Genomic DNA, 24,293 nt, shown 5'->3' on the forward strand with positions numbered 1-24,293 from the left:
GTATGGTTTACCATACCGTAAGGGCATGGTTTTCCCTTAATGGCACTGCAATGGCATTGCATTGCCTCCTCACTCCCAGGAGAAGTCTGGGGGCACTTCTGAGATCTGCCATCTAAAATGAGTAATCCCTAGTACCTGTGGGTTATAATCTGCAAAACACTCTTCCCTTTTTGAGGGCTTAGCCTGATCCTTGTGTGCCTACCTTTTCATATATCAGCTGGGTTAAGTCAGTGAATGGATATTCTATGCCAAACCAATCTTGTTTTGCCAGCTTACTCCTTTCCTTTCCTTTGGAAGCCAAGGCCTACCTTGAAAATTCCCTGAGAAAAACCCCGGTCATTGAAAGAAGAGGATTCAGTATGCTGTATGCTCAAAGTCCTGATTCAGCACTAAGGAATGTTATTTTTAGATGGACTATAAAACTGAAACCCTGATCCCTTATTTACTAAAGATCTCTTAGGAATCTCTGTGAGATGACAGGTTTCATACTTTATCCCTTATACATTTGCTTTGCATTTTAAAACTTCTCTATAGTGTCCTGATTGCTACCTGAAATCTGTATTAATGCTGTGGGTAAAATATGGAGATCAGATTACAGTAAAAAATAAAACTCTTTTGGGCTTCCCTGGTGGCGCAGTGGTTAAGAATCCGCCTGCCAGTGCAGGAGACACGGGTTCAAGCCCTGGTCCGGGAAGATCCCACGTGCCGCGGAGCAACTAAGCTCATGCACCACAACCACTGAGCCTGCGCTCTAGAGCCCGTGAGCCACAACTACTGAGCCCATGATCCACAACTACTGAGCCCATGAGCCAAAACTACTGAAGCCCGCGTGCCTAGAGCCCGTGCTCTGCAACAAGAGAAGCCACCGCAATGAGAAGCCCGCGCACCGCAATGAAGAGTAGCCCCTGCTTGCCACAACTAGAGAAAGCCCACACGCAGCAACTTAGACCCAACTCAGCCAAAAATAAATAAATAAATAAATTTTTAAAAATGTCTTTAATGAAAACAAAGTAAATTAACTATTAATTCTATGCAGTTGCTAAAAATATTTTTATAACTTTAAATTTTTTATGTTTGTTGCAATACAGTTAGATGTTGAAAAAGCTATGTTAAACATTTTAATATAGAATATATGCATTTTTTGTCAGTATAAGTACTGACAATAATCTTTAAATTTTTAATTTTTCAGTCTCTCTCTCTTTCTAATATATCCACATTGCAGTTTTTTCCTGAGATTAGTACATTTTCATTTGTCCAGATATACTTTTCTGTTTTGTGTGTGTGTGTGTGTGTGTGTGTGTGTGTGTGTGTGTGTGTCTATTACATGTTTGTTCAAATGCCAAGGGCACCTAAGCTAGTTTCAATTAACTTGTATTTGAAATTTGCTTACCCTCCTAATAAACAAACATTATTTACTGGTTGGTGATGAATATTTTCAGGTAAAGGACTTCGATGAGTGCTGTTCGATAGGACTTTTTGTGATGGCCAGTATGATACCCATTAGATATACAGCTATCAAGAACTTGAAATGTAGCTAATGAGGCAGAAGAACTGAATTTTATTCAATTTTAATTAACTTAAATGTAAACAGCCACAAGTGGCTGGAGGCTACCACACTACACAACACAGACTTAGATTTAAACAACTACCCAAAATTCATAAACGGAAAATTCATAATTCATTCAGAAGTGGACTGAGCCAGAGGTGGGATCAGAAGTAGGGTCTTGTGTGGAGCATGTGGGGATAATGTGAGTGTGCAAGTATATATGAGAGTTAACAAGTATGACAAACAGGTTTTCTCTAGTGTTATATCTGTTTTTCATTTAAATCATATTTTCTGTTATGTTTAGGTAAATACTGTTTAGGTAAATGCTATAAGGTAAATACTCTTCGTAAACTAGTGAAATGGAAATACTATCAGAGTCCAAATAAATGGCTTTTTCTTGGTCCTCATTTTTATGTGTAAGAGAGCAAAGAAATAAGTGAGAATTCTAATTCAGAAAAACTATTTCAAGACACACTCTAGGACATCTCAGTGGATATGTATGAATGCAAACCAATTCCCTGCGCTACTCCATCTGTCCTGGTCCTCTTTGACAACACTGCTGGACCACCCCTTTCTCTCGAACCCCTCTCCTTCGGCTTCCTGAGCATCCTTGCTGGGTCTCCTGCCCTTCTGCCTAGTCCATTTTCTTTTCTGTCACTTCTTTCTCTTTCAGCCACTTAAATGTAGATGTTACCTTTGGTTCTGCCCTTGGTCTGGCCCTATTGCTTCTATGCTTTCTGATTTCTGTCCTCTTTCTCATGGTTTCAACTGTCATCTTTATGCATATAATTACTCAATTGTAACGTACTTATCATATAGAAAAATAATCAGTATAGAAATATAATAAAGTGCATCATGTAAAAGGTGTTAACATATTGCCTTTAAAAACACTGTGGATTTTTTGTTCAGCACGTGGAATTAGATGTGGATTTAAGAGGTTCAGGAATCAATCCCTGGAAGCTCCTTCACCTCCTTTCCTTTTTTGTCCAGTATATAATACAGGAATAACTTATACAGCCAATTTACCACATAATTTTTGGAAACTTTTCCTAATTAAGAAATATTTCTAATCTGGATTTCATCTGAAAAGTAAATGATAGAGAAGATTTTATTTTGAACAGATTCAATATTATTAATTCTCTTTAAAGTTGCATATGCTCCATAATTTAAAAAGTAGTTATGCTTAAAATTGAAAAAAAAAATTCCATCCAGCACTTGGTATACATTTCCCTTAAACTCATTAATTCATAAAGCTATATATTTTTAACAGCACTGTTTTCTATCATTGTGTTTTTAATAGCAAATACAGAGTTTCAGCTACATTATAATTTAAGTAGGCTTTTGTTAAGAAGGCCATTGTTTATAGAACTCTCTGTGAAATGGTTTCTATGGAGAAATGAGTTTCCCAGATGGAACTCAGAATCCTTGGCTCAAACCTCTGCTGCTTAGCAAGAGGGGAGCTAGCCACTTCCCTTGCCATCTCAGGTGCCAAGGAACCTTTGCTCAACCACACCTTGGAGCAGGGGGCTAGCTGGCATCCCTGCTTTCTTCTCAGTATAAAAAGGGATTCTGGGAAGGAAGGTGATTTCTTCCCCATGCAACCTTGGTGCCCACAGTAAAGAGAATTGTGTGTGAAACTAGGTGGCAGAAAGGTACAAAATATTCTTAAATCTTGGCTTCTTGAGCTGGGACATATATATTTTATCTAGGAGGAGAGGTAGACGTTTCCTCTAAATGTATGTTAACAGACGTGTACTAAAAAGGAACAGACATTACTGATAAGTTGTTTTAATTGAGTCTCTTTTTCAATTGGCATTTTCTTCCCATGTACGCATATAAAATTAAATGTGGTTTCTCGTTGACATTAATCAATATAATCATGAATGAAAGTGGGTATTTTAGGGTAATACTGCACTGGAATGTCTTAAATAACTACAGAAGTGGTAATTTAGCTCCTCTGCCACTCTTATATATGATATATAAGTAAATAACAGCAATCAGTACTTTATTATTAGGCAGATTTCTGGATATCACAACGATCTGGATAAAATTACCTGTGACATATCTAACTTCTTAAAGATAACCATGGAGATACTGAAGCCTAAAGCTGCTGTGGTCAAATATGACTGTAAACATTACTCTCTCTTTTCCTTAAAACTTAAAAAAATTTTTTTCTACTTAGCAACTTTATTACGATCTTGGGGTCCTTTCTTTTTCTTATCACTAAGTGAGGGGACATTTGAAGATTTCAGTTACAATCTCTATTTTCCAGTTGATTCCCACATCTCTCTGCCTTTCTACCCTGCACCTCCGGCTTCTTTCTACTTGGGTGCTTCCACAAAGATATCTCACCAGCAACACAGATTTAGCATTTTAAAATCCAATCTCATCTCTTTCACTCAGTAATCAAACTTCTCCTGATTTCTTTATTTTTCTCAACGGTAACACTATTTTCTGTCATCCAAACTAAAACTAGTCATCTTATATTTCTCCCTCTTCTTGTTCCCTACACCTGCTAGGTTGCATAGTCAGTCCATTTTTACTCCATGTCTTTCCTGTTGACCCCTTCCTTTGTCCACCATTGGTACGTCTCATTACTGCATGTCTAGCTGTTACCATTCTTGTAACTGGTAACTCTATCTTAAGTGTCTCTCCTTCCAACTCACCTCCATAATGCTTCCCAAGAATCATCTTTTGGTTGCTAAGTTTTCTAGGAATAACAATCCACTTATTAGATATGTCCTTTGCCTCTTCACTTTTCTAATTGTTTAAAAACATGTGCGTTTTTGGCAGGGCTATTTGGTACCTGTTGCCTTAGTGGAAAATGACAAAAAGGAGAGTGATTATTTATCATACTTTCTTTTTTGACCTCAGGGGAAAAACAAGGATATTAAAGGTGCATTTTGGATTTACCTCTCTTAATGGATTCCGAATAATTTGTTTCAGTGTCAGAGATGTTACCTGCTACGTGTCTGTATTTTATGCAGTATACACAAAGCTGGGAGAATGTAAGTGGTGAACTCTGGTACCTTTGCAGGATGGGAAGAAACAAGTGAACTGGCCTTGTGTCTCTTGCTTTCATCAGTCACAGAGGCTAACCAACCTTTCACAGTGCTGAGCTCCTGAATTCCTGATTTAGGTTCACAATAGATATCTGTTAACTGATTATACTCTGAATTGGCTCAAATCATGACAAAATTATGGGTTACTCTAAACCTACTGCATCCCATATAGCTCAAATTCCTTCTTAGTATTTAATCCTCAGTCAAAATGATAAATTTGATTTTCACTAAATATGTCTGAGGGACACACAAACGCAGTTACAGTGATTATATTATCTCTGAGATGTGGAGCTGAGGGGGAGGAATGCTTAAAATATTGCACTTTAAAAAAATGAGCCTGTCTTAATTATATGATGCAAAACTAATTAAAAATAATATACCTAGAAAACGTAAATGACAATTTGCCTTAGGGATTTCCCCGTTTTGGAATACATTTTAGAATCTAAATAGCAATATATCTAAGTCAAGACTCTTAGATTAAACGGTGGAAGAAACAGGGTCATTTCTTGGCCTTTCCTTGATACATTCACTGTGTGATACAGCTTGTCATCAAAGTTACTTTTCCTTATTTATTCTGACACGGAAACAAAGTAGTTCTTAAAGAAACGGGGGTGGGGTGGGGAGACCTAGCGCACATCACTGAGCTTCTGTTACAAAAGATGAGTGCTTATCACAGCGCATAAGAATAAAACTCTCACGTAAGGAGCTTTAACAGACTGCCTTTAAAAACACTATAGCTTTTTATAAAACTACTCAAAAGGATTTGTCGATAAGGAGTTTCTGACCACTCAGTAAACATCTCTTGCTCTATTTCACTCACACACACGCACGCACACACACACACACACACACACACACACACGCAGGAGATTATCCAGACTTGAAAAGAAGTGGTTAAAACTGTTGCAAAATGTTTTCTTCATTATGTTTATCACACCTCTCCTGGCAGCTTTTTCATAACTTTCCTCCTTATGCTTTTCTGTACTCCATTTCCCACCGCTGTCTGAATTTTCCGGGAATGCTAATTGCCACCACAGTGGATACAGCACGACTAAAGGGACAAGTGGTCAATCTGTTTTATAGCGTTTTTCCAAAACAAACACTGCCTCCCCGTGTCAAAAGGTAGCCTGGAGGGTTTAAGGAAAATCCAGAGCTGGGTGACAAGGGCTTTGCGGCAGTGGGAAGCAGCCCCTCTACTCGGTTGTCCTGTGACTCCCCGCGCCTCAAGCTGCGGCCAACTCTGGCTCTTCTCCTGTCTTTCCAACCCGGCTCCTGACTGCCAACCCATATTGGAGTGTGGGCCTTCGGGTGCTGCACCGGGGTGACAACTGTCTAGATGCGACATGCATTCTGTAGGGGGTCCAAGCCATCACATTGGTGCAAAGATACCTGTCTTCGAGTGCAAACTGATTCCCTCTAGCCCCAGGACCGGGATTGTCTTTTTTTTTTTTTGTGGTGAGGAACCTGGGTGGTTCCGACCTTAAGGCCGCTCATCTGCTCCTCCTCCCCAACGAGGCTTCCACTCCAGGGTCCAGGGCTCCCTTCGCCCGGTGCTCGCGCACCCCTCGCATTTCCTCCCTCCCCGGGCACCCTCGTATTTCCTCCTTCTGCTCCCGGCCCTGCCTCTCCCCCCTTCACCCTCCCACCCCGCCCGCCTGCAGCCACATGACAGGAAGGGCTCCGCCACACGACGTCACCAACGTCCGCGCCCCCACCCCCGCGCTCCCCCCGCCCCGCACGCAGGGGGCGACCGGCGGAGGGGCGAACGTGGTCGGCGCGCTCCGAGCTCCCCAACCAGAGCTCGCCAGAGCGCCGCCACGGCGGCCGCCGCCGAGCCGGCGCGCGGGTTCCCGGATGTGCGGCGCTCGCAGAAGCCCCGCCCCCGCTGCCGGCTCCGCGCGCGCCCCCGCCCTCCGCCCAGAGCGCCGCTGCGCTCCGCTTTCCCCTCCCTGTCCCGCCCTCCCCCTTTTTCGTGCCTTGAGGTTGCGGGTCAGCGCGAGCCACTGCAGTGAGTCCGTTACGGCTCCTGCGCGGGCGCGAGCACGAGCGCGAGGCTGCAGCCCCCGAGCCTCCTGGCCCCTTTTCCCCCCCGTTTCTGTCTCTCCCTCTTCTCGCCGTCTCTCCTCCCGCGCTCTTCTTCTCTGAATCTCGACCTTAATTTCTCTTTTCCTTGCCCGATCCCGCGTGTGCCCAGTCACCCGGCCGGCGCGGTCTCCGCGGCGCCGCCTCCCCTCCCCCAGCCCGCACCCCCTCCCCCGCGGGCGTCCCGAGGGCCGCAGCCGCCCCAGCCGACCGTAGTTGGGCCGCCGCCGCCGCCGCCGCCGCCGCAGCTTCCTGCGGGAGCCAGTCTGAGCACCGACACTCCTCCGCGCGAGCGAGCCGCCGACCGCCCAGCAAAATGGTGAGCCTTTGGCTTCCCCACGCACCATCGCTCCCCGCCCGCCGCTTCCAGGGGCGGGGGCGAGTCCGGACGCCCCGGGGCGGCTTCCCCCGGTGGAAAATTCGAGAGACCCGAGAGAGCCCCAGCGGCCCGGGGGCGGCGGGCGGCCTATTGACAGCACGGCGGGGCCCCGCCGCCCGCCCCCGGGCCTCCGCGGGGCGCCCCTCCGCACCACCACCCCCCCGCGCCCCCGGGATTCCGCCCCGGCCTCGACACCCCGCTGCCTGGGCCGTCCGCTCCGGACAGCTCTCAGCTCGGCCTGCCTTCCCTTTCTCCGGACCCTCTTCCACGTGGAGCCCCCCCCCCACCCCCAGACTCACTCTCTCAAGTTCGGGGAGATTCCGGAATCCTGTGGAAATCATGTGTGGCAAATGGCCCTTTATATAAGACCCACTTTCTCTCCAGGGCTGCTCTTTCTCCCACTCATACTCTGTTTTCAAGCAACGAGCCTTGGAAGGAATTCTGCCTTACTTCCCCCTCTCCAGTTCGTGTTTATTTCACTGCTGTTTGCAAACGTACGAGGTGTTTTGTTTTTTGGTTGTTTTTCGCTGCTGCTTTACTCTGCAGTGGCGAACCGGAGAGGTCTAGGGTGTAGATTCATGAAAACAAGTCTAAATTTGGTTTGTGATAAACGGAGATACTTATTTTTTAGTGCTTACTTACTGCCAAGGGTTTTTCGTTTTCTTTGTTACCTTCGTAAGTCTCTCCTGTGCTGATTGTTTTTGAATCATGGCGATTTAAATTTGTCTTTCCTTAGCCTCACATTAATCCCTAGGTAGAATTCACTGCTGTAGTGTTTCCGACCGACGCTAGGGGTGTGTCTCCCGCCTCTGTCACTGTAGCCAAGAAATCAACGACGCCCTTTTAGCCTGTTACCCTACCGGTTTTCTCGCTCCGGCTAGCCGGTGCAGTTTCCTCTTTGTAATCAAGAATTGCATGCATAGTAGAAAAAGTTTGCAGTGCTTTTTCATCTATATCAGATATCCGAACAGGTGATTTGGTCGTTAGGCTCTTTCTACAAGTCTTTAAACAGTTGTCCGAAGATTTTTCGACGGATTGCTTGGCGTAATGTCTTGCACCTTGTAATTGCATTTATTTCACCTTGTATGTAGATATTAAGCATTTCAAAATAGAGCGGTGGGTGAGTGAAGAGAGAAATTCTGTGGACTGCAACTTGGGATCAATTTGTGTGATTGGGGGGGAAGAAAGTGACATTAGTCAAGTAAGTCAGCTTTTATTTAAAACAGGACAAATGATTAAGCGCACCTATTAGTGTCCTTAAAATTCAGATTAGGAGCAGACTTAATAAATGATTAGTGGTTTTGATATGTAGAGGAAGTTTTACCCTGCCAACTTCGGAGGCAGCTCAGAGACGATTTTGGCCTTCCGAGTCAAAACTTAGGCTTTTCGAGACTTACAGAAAACAAGTTAGAGCGGAGCCATTCATTGTGCAGCCTTCTTTTTTTTTTTTTTTTTGCATAATCTTTTGGAGTTATGAATTGAACTTTAGTGCTTTAATACAACTTCTCTATACATGTATTTTACCTGAAGGTCCAGATCTTGAAGATCTTTGTCCAGTGTTTTTACCTTTATTTATAAATGATACGTTTTGAGGAACAGTGACCTAGTCTTGTTGTTTATGCAGTGTATAGCAGAATGATCTGCTTTCCAAATAGTTTTTTTTTGTTGAACAACACGCTGAATTTTGAAAATTCTCTTTTAGGTCTTAAATTTATCTTCCTGATACTCAGTGCTTCCTTATTTTTCAAAAATATTTTAAAATCACCGTATGAGATTTTTTTCTTCCAGGTCATTATTTCTCTCTTCTTTACAGTTTCCTTTTTAGTATTTATTTTCTGATTCACTCTTGGCTTTTTTTCCTGCCGTCCTCTCAATAACATTTCAGGACATAATTTGTTGTGACAGTGGCCCCTCAACTTTTAGGATTACGTTGGTCTGCTGAATATAGCACTGGTTCGAAAGTGTCAGGACTGTAGCTCAACTCTGCCATATGGAATATTGATTAATTCAAATAAATTGGACTTTGGAGTGATCTGGTTCATTTATCTTGTTAATTGGGCATACAGTTTTGAAAACTTTCATTCACTTTGGAAAATCTTTATAACTTTTACTGAGTGTTATGGACATACATTTTTGTCAGCAGATTTTAATTTATGAATATCTGATTAATTCAAGTAAGGGGAAAGTAAAAAGGCTTAGAGATTGAATTGAGCCTATCAAGAATCTTTTTTGACAGGTATTAATTTTACTTGCTACCTTACAAGTAGCCTACTTCTTTTTTTCCTGTTATATCCCTTCATCTCTATTTGGGTCATATTAAACTGTTGAGCAGATGGGCTGAAAATTATGCATATGCATATAAAAATGTGAGTACTGAGCTCCAAAGAATTTTTCTTGAACCATTACTGGTCAGTTGTCTATGATTAAATAAATGGATGTTTATTTATTGAAATAACTATATCATCACAATATTTTCTCTAGGTAGGTATGTATAGTTTTAGATAGAGTACTTAAGTGTTACACACAGAGGTAAAATAAGAATAAAATAATCAAGTAGAATGTTTAGATCGGTGTGATTGAAAACAGTCTCTCAGTAATTTTTGAAGGAGTAAATTTTGTAGGGGCATTTTTAGAAACAGTTAACTTTTTATGTATCAGATGTAGTTTTTACTATGTCATTACTGTAACTCAGAAATATGACCAGGTGTTTGGGTATCTGTTTTTCATTGGAATAGGTAATACAAATTTTGTTTTGGATGCATATATGAACATAGTGCATAAATAATTAGCTATTCTTTTAAGCTTTGTTTCTTAGGCCAACCTTACATATCATAAGTGACCTTTTTTATGTTTTTGTGTTTTTAAACTTTGTATTACAATTATCTCCACCATCTGTAAATAGAACCTAAAACACATTTATTGCTGTCTACAATAACTGCACTTGGAGTTGTACACAGCATATTTTAGTTTGAATTCTCTGACCAAGAAAGGCTACTTCAGAAAAAAGCAAGCAACCTGTCTTATGGCCAGCAGAATTAAAATTCAGATCAATCATAAAGAGAAAATTTCTCCATTTACTATGTCCCGTAGTGGTTAAGAAAATAAAAGCGTTCAGAGTACAAGGCAAAGAAGCTGACTAAGGGTCAGTCAGCAATGAGAGAGGGACAGACAAGTGTGCGAGGATCAGGCATCTGTCATAGGTTGTAAGGCAAGCAAAAGTACAAGGCAGTGTAAGAAGTCAGCTTGGGCCAGGAGGATTAAGCGAGTCAGACAGACCGTGGGCCCAGAGTCAGGGCAGTCTGCAGGGATTCCTTTAGATGAACAAATACTTGTAGGTTTCGTCTGCATTTCACTGGTTACTCTGCCAGGTTGTGGAGGATATCAAAATGATTAAGGCAGGTTTCCTGCCTTCATTTAAGTAGAGAACATGAGACAACTGCCAATAGGTGTGAAAGAAAGTTAGCATGTTACCATATGAATAATATACACAAAGCTGGACAGAAATTGAGGAAAGAGCAAAATCAGTTTCTTTGGGGATTAGGGGAAGTTTTATGAAGGAGGTGACAATTGAGCTGGGTCTAAAAAGATTAGCATTGCAGTAGGCAGAGTTGGAGGTAGCTAGGAAAAGACTCTAAATCCTGGAGCTAGGAAGAGAGAACATAGATTTGGAGCACTGACACTCAAAATGTGATTCCTGGACAGCATCAGCATCATCTGGGAGCCTGTTACGTCCCACCCTGAACCAGCTGAATCTATAACTCCGGGGCTGGGGCCAAGCAGTCTAGATTTATATACCTGTGGGTAGCTCTGATCTGTGCTAAATTTTGAGAGCCACTGTTTAGAGAATAGCATGGAATGTATTTATTTAAATTTTAGTTGAGTGTCTGTTAATATACCTAGCATTGACTATACAAACAGAAGACATAATTATAGTTTCCAAGGAACTTAATCAACTAGGTGAACAAGACAATTATTATGCAGTGTGATATGTGCTATTAACAAACTAAACATGGGGTGCTGTAAGAGCACATGGCAGGGGAGAGGTGTAATCCAAACTGAGGTGGGGATTGGATGGAGAGATGAATGAATGTCACTCAAAGAAAGCTTCATGGAAGAGATGGTGCCTGAGCTGAGGCTTAAAAGGATGAATATTTAGCCAGTGGGAAAGACACTCTAGGTAGAAAGCTTTATGTTTAAAGCCACTGAGGAATGAATATATAAGCCAGTTCAGCATGGCTGGAGGGTAGGGGGGTAGGGTGGAATGGAGAGACAGGGTGGTCAGGTAGATTGATGCAGGATCCTAGAAGGGTTTGTATATCACATGAGGGAATTAATATTTTTTTCCTTAAAGCCTGTGGGAAGTTATTGTTTTTAAGCAGGAGAATGACATCGTCTCATTTACTGTTTTAGAGGGATCAATCTTATGGTCGTGTGGATAAAATAGGGTAGCTGAATGTAGACATGGGGACCAATTAAAAAATTATTACTGTAAAGTGAGATATTAAGGACCTGAAAGAACGTAATAACAGTGCAGATGTAGAGGAGGGACCAGGTATGAGACACATTTAGGAGGCAGAAGATAGGACTTGGTGACTTGGATTATGGGGAAGGAAGGGGTGAATCTTGCTGTGGCTTCTGGCTTGGGTGACTGGATAGATAATACTGCCATCCACTCAGCAAATATTTATCAAGAGCCTATGTACTTGGGTAAGATTTGATTCGAGGGATACCCTAGAATGCTATTCCGCCCTCAAGAAACATCCAGCTTTCTAGGTTGACTGTTGTTTCATCTCTAGTCTTCTCTCATCATTTGGTAATTACTGCTTAGAATGCTATGTTGCACGAGTCTAAGTTCAATAAGATAGAGTGTTGTGAAATATTAACAGTGCCTGCTGCATAGATACCATGGTCTAGGAGCTAGCAGAAGGAACCTGACGGCCTGGAGGTAGGAAGGGGCAGCATGTTTGAGCAGTGATTCTCAGAATATGGGAACCTGACGGCCTGGAGGTAGGAAGGGGCAGCATGTTTGAGCAGTGATTCTCAGAATGTGGGAACCTGACAGCCTGGAGGTAGGAAGGGGCAGCATGTTTGAGCAGTGATTCTCAGAATGTGGGAACCTGACGGCCTGGAGGTAGGAAGGGGCAGCATGTTTGAGCAGTGACTCTCAGAATGTGGGAACCTGACGGCCTGGAGGTAGGAAGGGGCAGCATGTTTGAGCAGTGATTCTCAGAATATGGGAACCTGACGGCCTGGAGGTAGGAAGGGGCAGCATGTTTGAGCAGTGATTCTCAGAATATGGGAACCTGACAGCCTGGAGGTAGGAAGGGGCAGCATGTTTGAGCAGTGATTCTCAGAATGTGGGAACCTGACAGCCTGGAGGTAGGAAGGGGCCGCATGTTTGAGCAGTGATTCTCAGAATGTGGGAACCTGACGGCCTGGAGGTAGGAAGGGGCAGCATATGTTTGAGCAGTGATTCTCAGAATGTGGATCCTGAACTGGCAGCATCAGCATCATCTGGAACCTTGTTAGAAATGCACATTCTCTGTCTAGGAGATACAGGAGAAGTAGATTTGGAGGAGTGGTGATGATTTCTGCCTTGGACATGGTGAATTTAAAGTAGTCATGGGGGGACTTCCCTGGTTGCGCAGTGATTGGGAGTCCACCTGCCAATGCGGGGGACAAGGGTTCAGGCCCTGGTCCGGGAGGGCCCCACGTGCGGTGGAGCGGCTAGGCCCGTGCGGCATGACAGCTGAGGCCTGCGCGCCTGGAGCCCGTGCTCCGCAGCAGGAGAGGCCGCGGCGGTGGGAGGCCCGTGCACCGCGGCGAGGAGTGGCCCCCGCTTGCCACAGCTGGAGAGAGCCCGCGTGCACCAATGGAGACCCAACGCAGCCGAAAATAAAAATAAAAAAATTTATATAAAATAAATAAATAAAGTAGTCATGGGTCACCTAGGTGGATATGACCAACAGGTAATTGGCTATATCTGGATCTGGAAGAGAAATCTGGGCTTATATTAAAGATTTGAGTGTTGTGTGTATTTGTTCTAGGTAGTAATTGAAGTCATGAAGCTGAATGAAATCCCATAGAGAAAGAATATAAAACGATAAGAGAAGAGGACAAACCCTAAAGAACACTGCATTTAAGAGGCAGGTAGGAGATGAGGAACCTGTCAGTGTTGGCTGAGAATAAATAGGTAGTTGGAAAATTAGCAGAGTGATGTCATATTTGAAGGAGTCAGCAGTGTCTAGATTTTGCAGAGATCAGGAAAGAGAAGAACTTAGAAGTGTCTTTTGGGGACTTCCCTGGTGGCGCAGTGGTTAAGAATTCGCCTGCCAATGCAGGGGACATGGATTCGAGCCCTGGTCCAGGAAGATCCCACATGCTGCAGAGCAACTAAGCCCGTGCGCCACAACTACAGAGCCCGCGCATCTAGAGCCCGTGCTCTGCAACAAGAGAAGACACGGCAATGAGAAGCCCACACACCGCAACAAAGAGTAGCCCCCGCTCTCTGCAACTAGAGAAAGCCCACGCGCAGCAACAAAGACCCAATGCCACCAAATAAATAAATAGTGACTGTACCAATTTACATTCCCGCTAACAGTGTACTAGGGTTCCCTTTTTTTTTAAAAAAAAAAAGTGTCTTTTGGAGGGATCAGAAGAGTTCTGGTGACTTTGGCAATAGTACAGAAAAACACAATTTTGTACTGGTAGCAAGGAAAGCCAGGATGCTGTGAGTTGAGTAATAAATGGGTGGCCAGAGATTGAGTATAGACTGTTCTTTAATGCTTTGACTTACGGAGAGATGATGAAATTTAGAAAACTTAGGTTTGAGGAAGAATTTATTTTGGGGGTTAAGAGAACAAGCCAGGAAGGAGGGAGCAGTTGAAGACTCAAAGAGAAAAGATGGAATTCTTAATAGTTTGAGGGCCCCAGGGAGGTAGGAGGGTATAATGAGTCTCCTTAGACAACAAGAGAGATTTTTCTCATCCATTAACATCGGAGAGAAGGAGATAAAAATGAAAACTATTATAGAGGTTATAATCTTTGAGACAGCAACTTCAATTAAGCCCTAGGTAATGAAAATAAAATTGCAAAGAAATGTAAACTGAGAATGCAGAGGCCTTGTCTTTGTCTTTTCATTGTTATATTCCAAATACTTGATATATGATAGATAATTAAGTAGCGTTTGAAGAAGGAACATGTGGACAAATAAGTAGAATAAAGGAGTAAGTGCTGATGAGACAGTGGAGGCAGTGAGCGTCGGTTTTGAGACATTTATGGAAAAATGGACAAAGAAAAGTTAACTCTAGTGGTTTACAGTTGAGGTAATTCTTTGCAGGATAGGAGATGTCAGTATTTTTATTTTTATTTTTATTTTTTGGCTGCGTTCGGTCTTCGTTGCTGCGTATGGGCTTTCTCTAGTTGTGGTGAGTGAGGGCTACTCTTCGTTGCGGTGCACGGGCTTCTCATTGTGGTGGCTTCTCTTGTTGCAGAGCACGGGCTCTAGGCACATGGGCTTCAGTAGCTGTGGCACACAAGCTCAGTAGTTGTGGCTTGCGGGCTCTAGAGCGCAGGCTCAGTAGTTGTGGCACACGGGCTTTGTTGCTCCGTGGCATGTGGGATCTTCCCGGACCAGGGCTCGAACCCGTGTCCCCTGCATTGGCAGGCGGATTCTTAACCACTGAGCCACCAGGAAAGTCCCAATGTCAGTATTCTTTAGAGTTAGAAGAGAAGCAGGGAGAGGGATCTGTGAGGAAGAGGATGATTAGTGGAATGAGCCCTAGAAGTGGTAGAAAGAAGATGGGTAAAAGGAAAGGAGGGACATCAAAAAAGAGGGAAAAAAACAAGGTGAGGAGAGTAGGCCATGACGACAGGTATGTTTTAATAATGGAGTTCAAACTAGGTGACCTAAAATCACCTCAGCAACTGGGGATAGTTTGAGGCAAGATCATCTGCTGAAGTTGAGAATGAGGCTGAGGTGAATGAGGTGAGGTTGAGGGTGAGGAGTATGGAAAACAAACGATTACAGTATAGATTTTGAAAGATTTGATAGGCAGTTAACAGGGTATTAAGTAAACCTTATTAAATAGTAGGTGGACCCAGGACTTAGGAAATTAATCTAGGAAACAGGAATTTTAACAAGAAAATAGCTTAATACTTTGTCAGTCTTTGCGTTAGTAATTTCTGATCAAATTACAGTTCTAAAAGGAACTGTTTTCTGAGTTCAGGTTTTATGGTAAGGGGAACATCTAGTTGAAGGTTAATACTCTTAAAACTTTTTTAAAGTTCTAAGCACACAATACATTTGCTTAAAAAATAATACCACACTGAAAGGTATACAGTGGAAAGTCTTTCCTGGCCATCCATTCTCCTTGTGTTGATCATTGTTAGGTTTCTTGTATATTCTTCCAAGAAGTTTATTTTGGTGTGTTCCCCCCATCCTTTTTTTTTAAGCTATGCCAGTGTGTGGATTTATTAATCTTTTATAATTTAGCTTTTATTAAGATTAAAAAGGTCAGACTTAAAGAGATTTTTAATGATGTCATGCTGTAGTTTACAGATTACAGGCAGTTTTATTCCAAGGTAAGCATTGAGTCAAAAACAACTCAGCATAATTTTTTAAATTAGTTAGCAATTTCATAATGGTTGAGGTTGGTACTTCAGCTAGGGTCTGAACTATGTCAATATTCTTATGAAATTACTCTAGGGAAAATACTATTTTACTAGAACATTTTTTGTACTTACTTTTCCACTTAGCACCTTATTAACAACATGGATAACAATTTTTTAAATTAAAAAGAGAAAATGATCTCTGAAGTGTAGTGGAGAAAGCATCTATTTTATTTCAAGCTTGCCAGATTAAAATTTCTTCCTCACTTTTGCCCTTCCAAATAAACTTTTTATTCAACAGTCCATATTCACTTTCTCCCTTTCCTCATTTTTCCTTGGACTCCCATATCCACTTTGTGGTCATGGGTTGACAGTAATTATAGCTAATGTATAGATCTGGTGCAGGAATGAAATTTTGAAATGAAATGTGACTAATTAATGTTTCTGGGTTTGTCTTTGGTTTTTATAGTCTTGTACTATAAAAATATTTAAAACATTTGAAGATTTCTATAGGAAATCCTTTAAAGTTTAGTACAGGTAATTCAGCAAGTCATAGGTTCTTATAGGTTACTTTCTCAGAGTTTTGTTTTGTTAGTTAAAACCCTTTCTTACCAGTATCATCAGGAGGGCCACGTGGTAGCCCCATTGCTATCCCAGAAAACATTTCTGTAAATGAGATAGCACTTGACTTGTGTTCTGGGAGCATTATTAAATTCAACTGTGCTCTAGCCAGGTCTCTCTTGACTTTTGTGAACAATACAGAGAATTCATTTTTACTTGTATGTTAGAATTAGGTATGCAGGACTTCCCTGGTGATGCAGTGGTTAAGAATCCGCCTGCCAATGCAGGGGACGCAGGTTCAAGCCCTGGTCCAGGAAGATCCCACATGCCACGGAGCAACTAAGCCCATGCGCCACAACTACTGAGCCTGTGCTCTAGAGCCCACGAGCCACAACTACTGAGGCTGCATGCCACAACTACTGAAGCCCGTGCACCTAGAACCCGCGCACCGCAACGAAGAGTAGCCCCCACTCACCGTAGCTAGCGAAAGCCCGCATGCAACAGCGAAGGCCCAATGCAGCCAAACATGTATACATACATACACACATACATACATACATTTATTAATTAAAAAAAAAGAATTAGGTATGCAGTTTAAAACCTAGGGATGAGGGTGTGAAGCACAGCCACCTACAAAAAGAGTCAAACCTTTACCATTGGCATTGTTAGAGCTGTCTGTTAGCACTTTTATTTATTTATACTTTATCTAGTTTCAGGGATGGTTTTCTTTCATATGCTCCTGAGTGCAGTGCCACAAGCAACCTCCTATTATAGGCATGCAGTAAGCTGGCATCCAGCTTATTGCATGCCAGATTGTAAGGCAGTCTTTAATTATTTGCTTATAAGGTAATCTTTAATAAAAATTAGAATGTCAGGAAAAACAAGTGCTAATAGGTAAATAAGGGAAATCTGTGATTTTATGTGTGCTCACGTTGCAACTGTTTTCCTAATAAATAGAATTTCATGAATTATAAACTAGCTCATAGTAATCTTTCTCAAATAGTGAATTTATGAATGAACAGGTATACTTCAGCTCTGCCTTCCTGTCTAGCTGTCATTCTTTCTTTACCATCGTACTTTTGACTCATCTGTATTTGCTTATTTTCTGTTTTTCAGTCTTCTACAGTCTAGATCTGTGATGTCCAGTTCAGTAGCTGCTAGCTACATGTGGCTATTTAAACTTTAATTAAAATGAAATAAAATTGTGAATTCAGTTCTTCACAATATCTGCGTTTCAAGTGCTCAGTAGCTGCTTATGGCTAGTAGTTACTGCATTAGCGCAGATACAGAAGATTTCCAGCATTGCATGAATGTCTGTTAGACAGCACTGGTCTAGAATGATAACGCATCTGCATTTCACTGAAACTTACTATGTTGGCAGTACTCTTCTAATTATCAGCATGAGGTTGGGAGTTGGGAAGATTTGACTTTAGATTCTGGTTCTGCCATTTTCTAGCTAAGTGACCTTGAACAAATGCTATAAACTCTAGACCTTGTTTAGTACATGTGTAAAATGGGAATCACAGCACCTGAGATAGTGGTGACAATAGAGAGTGTCTGGAAATCACTCATTAAATGTATTTGGTTCTTCATTCTTCTTACTTGACTTCTTTGTTATGTTGGGCCTTGTAGGGAACTCTTCAAATTCTCTCCTCTTCTGGCTTTTGTAACGTTTTCTGCTAGTGGCTCCTCTACCTCTCTGACCATTTTTGATCTTTGTTGCTTGCCTCTCATCTGGCTTTGGTCCAGGGCCCTCTTAAATATGATTGTATCACTTTCCCATTTAAACTCTCATACATTGTAGAGACTAATCCTTAGCATAGCCTGTAGACTTCATTCGTTCTACTTGCTGTTTACTTCAGCTTCTTCCACCATGTTCTGCTTTCTCTATACTATAGCCACTTAAACCTTACGTTTATTCAGTATTTTATGCTATGTTTGTTTTTCTATCTGTTTATTCTACTCTCAGAGCCTTTTGCATGGACTATGTTTGGAATGCCTCCAAAGTGCCTCAAGTAAGTGACTGAGCCTCCCACCCCCATGCCAGGTCAGGCCATGTTCCTGTGTTATACTCTTTTAGTACCTTTTATGTCTTTGTAGCACATGATTAATTAGCTCTATGGGTGTTTGGCTGTTTTCTGTCTCCCCATGATATAATGTGAGTTCTGTGGGAGTGGGCATCATGGCTGTCTTCTTCCCTCTTATACCCCCCTAACTGCCAGTGTAGGCTCGTATATATTATATAAATATTTATTGAATGAGTGAACTGAGTAAATGCATGAATTCTTTGTTTATTCTCAAAGTTTCATCATCTCCTGTGTACTGATGATTCATAGTTTCAGCCCACATCATTCTCTTCTTCTCTAGTCCAGAGTTCTAACTGCTTACTTGATATTTATCTAAATAAGGATGTCTGTAAGACGCCTCAAACTCAGCATAACAAAAACCACATGCATTATATTATCTTCATATTCATGCTTCATTATTCCCTAATTTTTCTTAATGGAAACAGTATCTGTCCATTCACTCCTATCTGGAAACCTGGTGTATATGTTTTACTCCCCTTCACTAGTACCTAAAGCAATCATCAGTTACAGTCTGTACTAAAAGTATGACACAGAACACCTCCTGACCTGGTTTGGAGGTGGGAGGCTTAGTCACTCACTCGAGGGGCTTTTGAGGCATTCCAGTCTGGCTCACATACTGCCCATAAAGAGGAAAATGTACTTAACAGCGTTCCCAGCATATCAATGCTTGCTGCCGTAAGCAGTGGCAGCTGAATCTAAAGTACACCAACACAGGTGACAGCAGCAAGCTGCTGAAGGACAGAGTTCTGTGTACTCTGTCCATATACCACATTCTTCCTCTTGACTGATTTTGGCCATTTATCTGTGTTGAAAGAATTTATTGCACGTTTCCCCCAGATGTTTGTGCATTTTTTCTTTGTTTCTGTAACTTAGCTTCAAATACCCTTTACACTTTTTTCTATTACATTTGATCCTCAAACAACGTGGGTTTGAACTACGTGTGTCTACTTACTTAACACTTGAATTGTTTTCAATAACTACAGTACTGCGAGCGTGGGGGTTGGTTGAACCTGCAGATGCGAACCGTGGATACCGAGGGCCGACTATGGGGCTGGAGCATCTGCGGACTTTGGTGTCTGTGGCAGGTCCTGGAAGCAATCCCTGTGAATACTGAGGGACAGCTGTACTTTGTTTGAGCTGTGCCTTTAGAAAGTGCCAGGCTTATTAGTTACTTAGCACATCTTTAACTATGTTAATATGCTTATTAGGATTCTTGTTGGTTTTGTTAATACTCTGGTTACAGAGTTGCACAGGTTTTGAGTGTCTTGCTTCCAACTCTTTTCCTTAAGCCATGTTATTTTTAATGTGCGACTGTTTGTTTTAATGTGTAGTTTTAAGAACATGGAGATTTTTCAGGAACATAAGTATCATGTTATGGTAAGTGTGTCCTGTCATTTAGATCCCCAAATATCTCTTGAGTTAAATTCTTCTTTATCCCCGCTGCCACTGGCATCATTGCAGTTTCATTTATTTCTCACCTGGACTATTTCTATAGCCTACTTGAGGCTTTGCTCTTTTTACCTCCCAAGTTCTTCTTCATTCTGTCTTCCATACTGCCACTAGGTTTTCTTCTGAAAAGGAAATCTAGTGTCACTACCTTATTTAAAAGTCAGTGACATATCTTCAGAATTAAACATTTAAACTCCTTTTCATGGCACTCACGTTCTGATCCTTATTTCTAGCCAGGCTTATGCTGTAACCAAGTCAAACTACTTGGTTCTCAAGTGCCTCATCATTTTTTACTTATTGGTGCCTTTGTATGTACTTTTTTTTCCATCTGAATGTCCTTCCGCTTGCTTTCTCTGTCTGGCAAACATCAAGATCCTGTCCCAGTTGCATTTCCCAGCTCCTCCAGGCAATCAGTGGCCATTTGTAAGTAACTGTCATTATAGTACACCCCATATTTCATTGTGTGTCATTGCCTCCTCTGCCAAGCCATGGGCAGAGCATGCATTTTTATTCATCTTGGTAAAGCCAGTTCCCTGTGTAGTATCTCCCATGGAATGTAAATGCGAATGCAGGATGGGTAGGTAGGCACTTGTCCTGGTGGCTTGGGAAGCTGAGGTGCAACTGAATTAGTTATATCTGTCGTCTAGGGATAGCGATGTCTTTGAAAGTTCTGTGAATAAACACTTAGAAAGCACAAGTGTGTTAGGCACAACGGGAAAGCTACCAAAAAGGAAATTGCTGTTGATTCTAAAAGTTATAGGACTCTTTTATGCTTTAAGATTCTTTTTACATATCTGAGTAAAGTGTCAGTTATATGTGAGTGTTACTTTCATTTGTTAAATGGTAAGCAAACTTTTTCATAAATAACACTCAAAATTTATAAAGAACGTTTAATTTTGTTTACTTAAACTGATTTATCTTAACATTTTCTAGATGTATTCTAGAACAGCTGGTAAAGGGGGGCTGAGACTCTAAATCTTTGATTTCTTAATTTAGCAAACATACTACATATGTCAAACATAGTGTTAGGTGCAGAGATGTCAGGAAAAAATAAATAGCCCCAGAGACTTCACAGCATAGATTGAGTCAGGCATGTAGAGGGAAAATTTTTAATACACTGTAAGTGCTTCAGTAGAGCTATTAGAAGGTGCTAGATTTCTTCTGGTCACTCTGCTTGCCCAGTTTAAACTTAACATATAGCAGCTCTTTGGACATTTTATTATTCATTTTAGTCACATTACTCATCTCATAGAGTTGTATAATGTCAAGCAGTTATTTAAGTGCTGAAAGAATACTGCAATCATTTTGTTGTTGATTATGGTGCTTTTTTTTGAAGTGTAGTTGATTTACAGTGTTGTGCCACTCTCTGCTGCACAACAAAGTCACTCAGTTATACTACTCGTATAGACATACTATTTTTATATTCTTTTCCATTATGGTTTATTGATTATATTGCTTTTAATGCATTGTATTTGATACTAAGAGTCATACTATGATGTGGTAGAACACACATGGGATATAGAATTGGAAGACCTATACTGGAGGATTTTATATATATATATATATATCTCTGTAAAATAGCCACAGACTGCCTGATTTAGAGTTCTGGTGGGTATTGGGTAAGTTAGTACCTAAGATGTTTGATAAAGTGCAAAATACTGTTTACATTTTTAAAAATCAAACTACTGAAAACTAGTATGTAGTGTTCTAGGCAGATCTAGCTTTCATAATCACTTCATTCTAATTTCTGTATAGCTCTGTCCATCCAGTAATGTGCTTATTGACAAAGTAGAAAATGTATCAGAATGTTTTGGATTACAAGTAACAGTATCCTCCCATCTAAAAGTGGCCTAAATAATAAGGAATGTATTATTTCACAGAATAAGAAGCCCAGAGCCAGACAGTTACAGGGTAGTTTAGCAGTTCATCAGTTTCATCAGAGACATAAGTCCAGTGTACTTTACAGCTCTGCATGTCAGGAGAGGGCTGTCATAATTTGACACTACCATCTGGCTGAGGAAGAGCAGGGGACACTTACTCAAGTTCTCTTTATTAGAAAGGAAAAACTTTCTTGCAAGTCTCATAGCAAGTTCTTTCTTAGGTCTCGTTGTGTTTTTCATGTTTCTTGCATACCACAAAAAAGACCAAATTCCTTGTTCAGGCAGCTGAGTTTTTATTAGCTGGCTAGCTTACTTTACATCACCAGAGGATAGGCCTTATAGTACTAAAAACAGCCTCATCAATATTTTATTTGGTACTCGGAACAAAAGTCCCAGATTTTTGATGGGAACATTGGCAGTGAGAATTATATCTGGCTTCTGATGTTATACTGTACCTCTTCCCTCACCAATACATAGCTGCCACCCCATGTTGTCAGCCTCGTTAACACAAATATTTTCTGTACCAAGTTTACCATAACCAAAATTGTAGATCTGATAAGATACTTTTGCCCAGAATATATAACAAATTCTTAAAACTAAACAATAAAAAGACAGCCCAACTAAAAAATGGGTAAAGGATTTGAATAGACATTTCTCCAGAGAAGACAAACAAATGTCCAGTAAACACATGAAAAGATGGGCAACATCATTAGTCATTAGGGAAATACAAATCAAAACCACAGTGAGATACCACTTAACACCCCACTAGCATGGCTGTAATCAAAAAGACCAGGTAACTGTTGAAGATGTGGAGAAATTGGAACCCTCATAACATTGCTGGTGGGAATGTGAATGGTTGTAGCTGCTTTAGAAAACAGTTCCTCAAAATGTTAAATATGGAGTTGCCATAAGACCTGGTAATTCCATTCCTAAGTATATACTCATAAGACATAAAATGAAAAACACGTACACAAATGTTCCAGAATAGCCCCCAAAATGGGAACAGTTCAGATGTCCATTAACTGATGAATGGATAAATAAAATGTGGTATATCCATATAACGAAGCATTATTTGGCCGTAAAAAGAAATGTATTGATTTTTGCTTCAACATGGATGAATCTTGAAAATATTCTGCTGAGTAAAAGAAACCAGTTACAAGAGAACACATATTGTATGATTCCATTAATATATAATATCCAAAATAGGCAAATATGTAGAAGAGACAAAGTTAGATTAGTGATTGTCTATGGCTGGGGTGAAGCTGGGAAATGGGAGTGACTGCCAGTGGATATGGACCTTGTTTTGGGGGAGATGAAAATGCTCTAAATTTAATTGTGGTAATGGCTGCAGAGCTCTGTCAATGTACTAAAAACCACTGAATTGTACACTTTAGATGGTTGAATTGTATGGTATATGAATTATATCTCAATAAAGCTATTATGTAAAAAAAAAACCCTTACAAATCTGTAGTGATCAAAACAAATCAAAATCTGTAGTAATCAAAACCCTTACAAATCTGTAGTGTTGGCATAAAAACAGACACATAGATCAATGGAACAGAATAGAGAGCCCAGAAATAAACCTATGCATCCATGGTCAATAAATTTATGGCAGAGGAACCAAGAATATAAAATGGGGGAAAGGACAGTCTCTTCAATAAATGGTGTTGGGAAAACTGGACCACTATCTTACACCATACACAAAAATCAACTCAAAATTGTTTAAAGACTTGAACATAAAGCCTGAAACCATAAAATTCCTAGAAGAAAGCATAGGCAATAAGCTCCTTGACATCAGCCTTGGTCGTGATTTTTTTGGATATGACACCAAAAGCAAAGGCAACAAAAACAAAAATAAACAAGTGGGACTACTAAAAAGCTTCTGCACAGCAAAGGGAACCGTCAACAAAATGAAGGAGACCTACCAAATGAGAGAAAGTATTTGCAAATTATGTATCCAATAAGGAGTTAATATCCAAAATATATAAAGAACTCATACAGCTCAATAGCATAAAAACAGTCTGATTGAAAAATGGGCAGAGAATCTAAATAGACATTTTCCCAAAGAAGACGTACAGATAGCCAACAGGTACATGAAAATGTGCTCAACATCACTAATCATCAGGGAAATGCAAATCAAAACCATAATGAGATATTACCTTACACCTGTTAGAATGACTGTTAGCAAAAAGACAAGAGATACCAAGTGTTGACAAGGATATGGAGAAAAAGGGACCCTTGTGCACTGTTGGTAGGAATGTAAATTGTGACAGCCACTATGGAAAACAGTATGGAGTTTCCTTAATAAATTAAAAATAGAACTACTGTATGATCCAGCAATCCCACTTCTGTGTATTTACTCAAAAGAAATGAAAAAACTAACTCAAAAAGATACATGCATCCCCATCCATTGTAGCATTTACAGTAGTCAAGACATGGAAGCAATCTAAGTGTCCATGGATGGATGGATGAAGAAATTGTGGTATATCTATTTGTATATGCAATGGAATATTAGCCATAAAAAAGAAGGAAGTCTTGCCATTTGCAATATTATGGACAGACCCTGAGGGCATTTTGCTAAAATAAGTCAGAGAAAAACAAATACCTTATCTCACTTATATGTGGAATCTCAGAAAC

General features: G+C 40.9%; 1 protein-coding gene across 2 annotated transcripts in view; it reads left to right on the plus strand.

Annotated features, from left to right (window-relative positions):
• PPP3R1 (protein phosphatase 3 regulatory subunit B, alpha) overlaps positions 1-24,293 on the plus strand; it is a 113,218-nt gene that overhangs the window by 46,888 nt on the left and 42,037 nt on the right. The window contains exon 1 of one of the 2 annotated variants that reach the window (XM_067704866.1): positions 6,870-7,009. The exons of the other annotated variant lie outside the window; for it this stretch is intronic. Coding sequence (XP_067560967.1) covers positions 7,007-7,009 — 3 coding nt within the window. The 5' untranslated portion in view covers positions 6,870-7,006. Of the gene's footprint in view, positions 1-6,869; positions 7,010-24,293 lie in introns of those variants that run through there. 2 annotated transcript variants of the gene reach the window in all.

Source organism: Pseudorca crassidens, chromosome 14 (genome assembly GCF_039906515.1).
Source record: "Pseudorca crassidens isolate mPseCra1 chromosome 14, mPseCra1.hap1, whole genome shotgun sequence".
NCBI lineage: Eukaryota > Metazoa > Chordata > Mammalia > Artiodactyla > Delphinidae > Pseudorca > Pseudorca crassidens.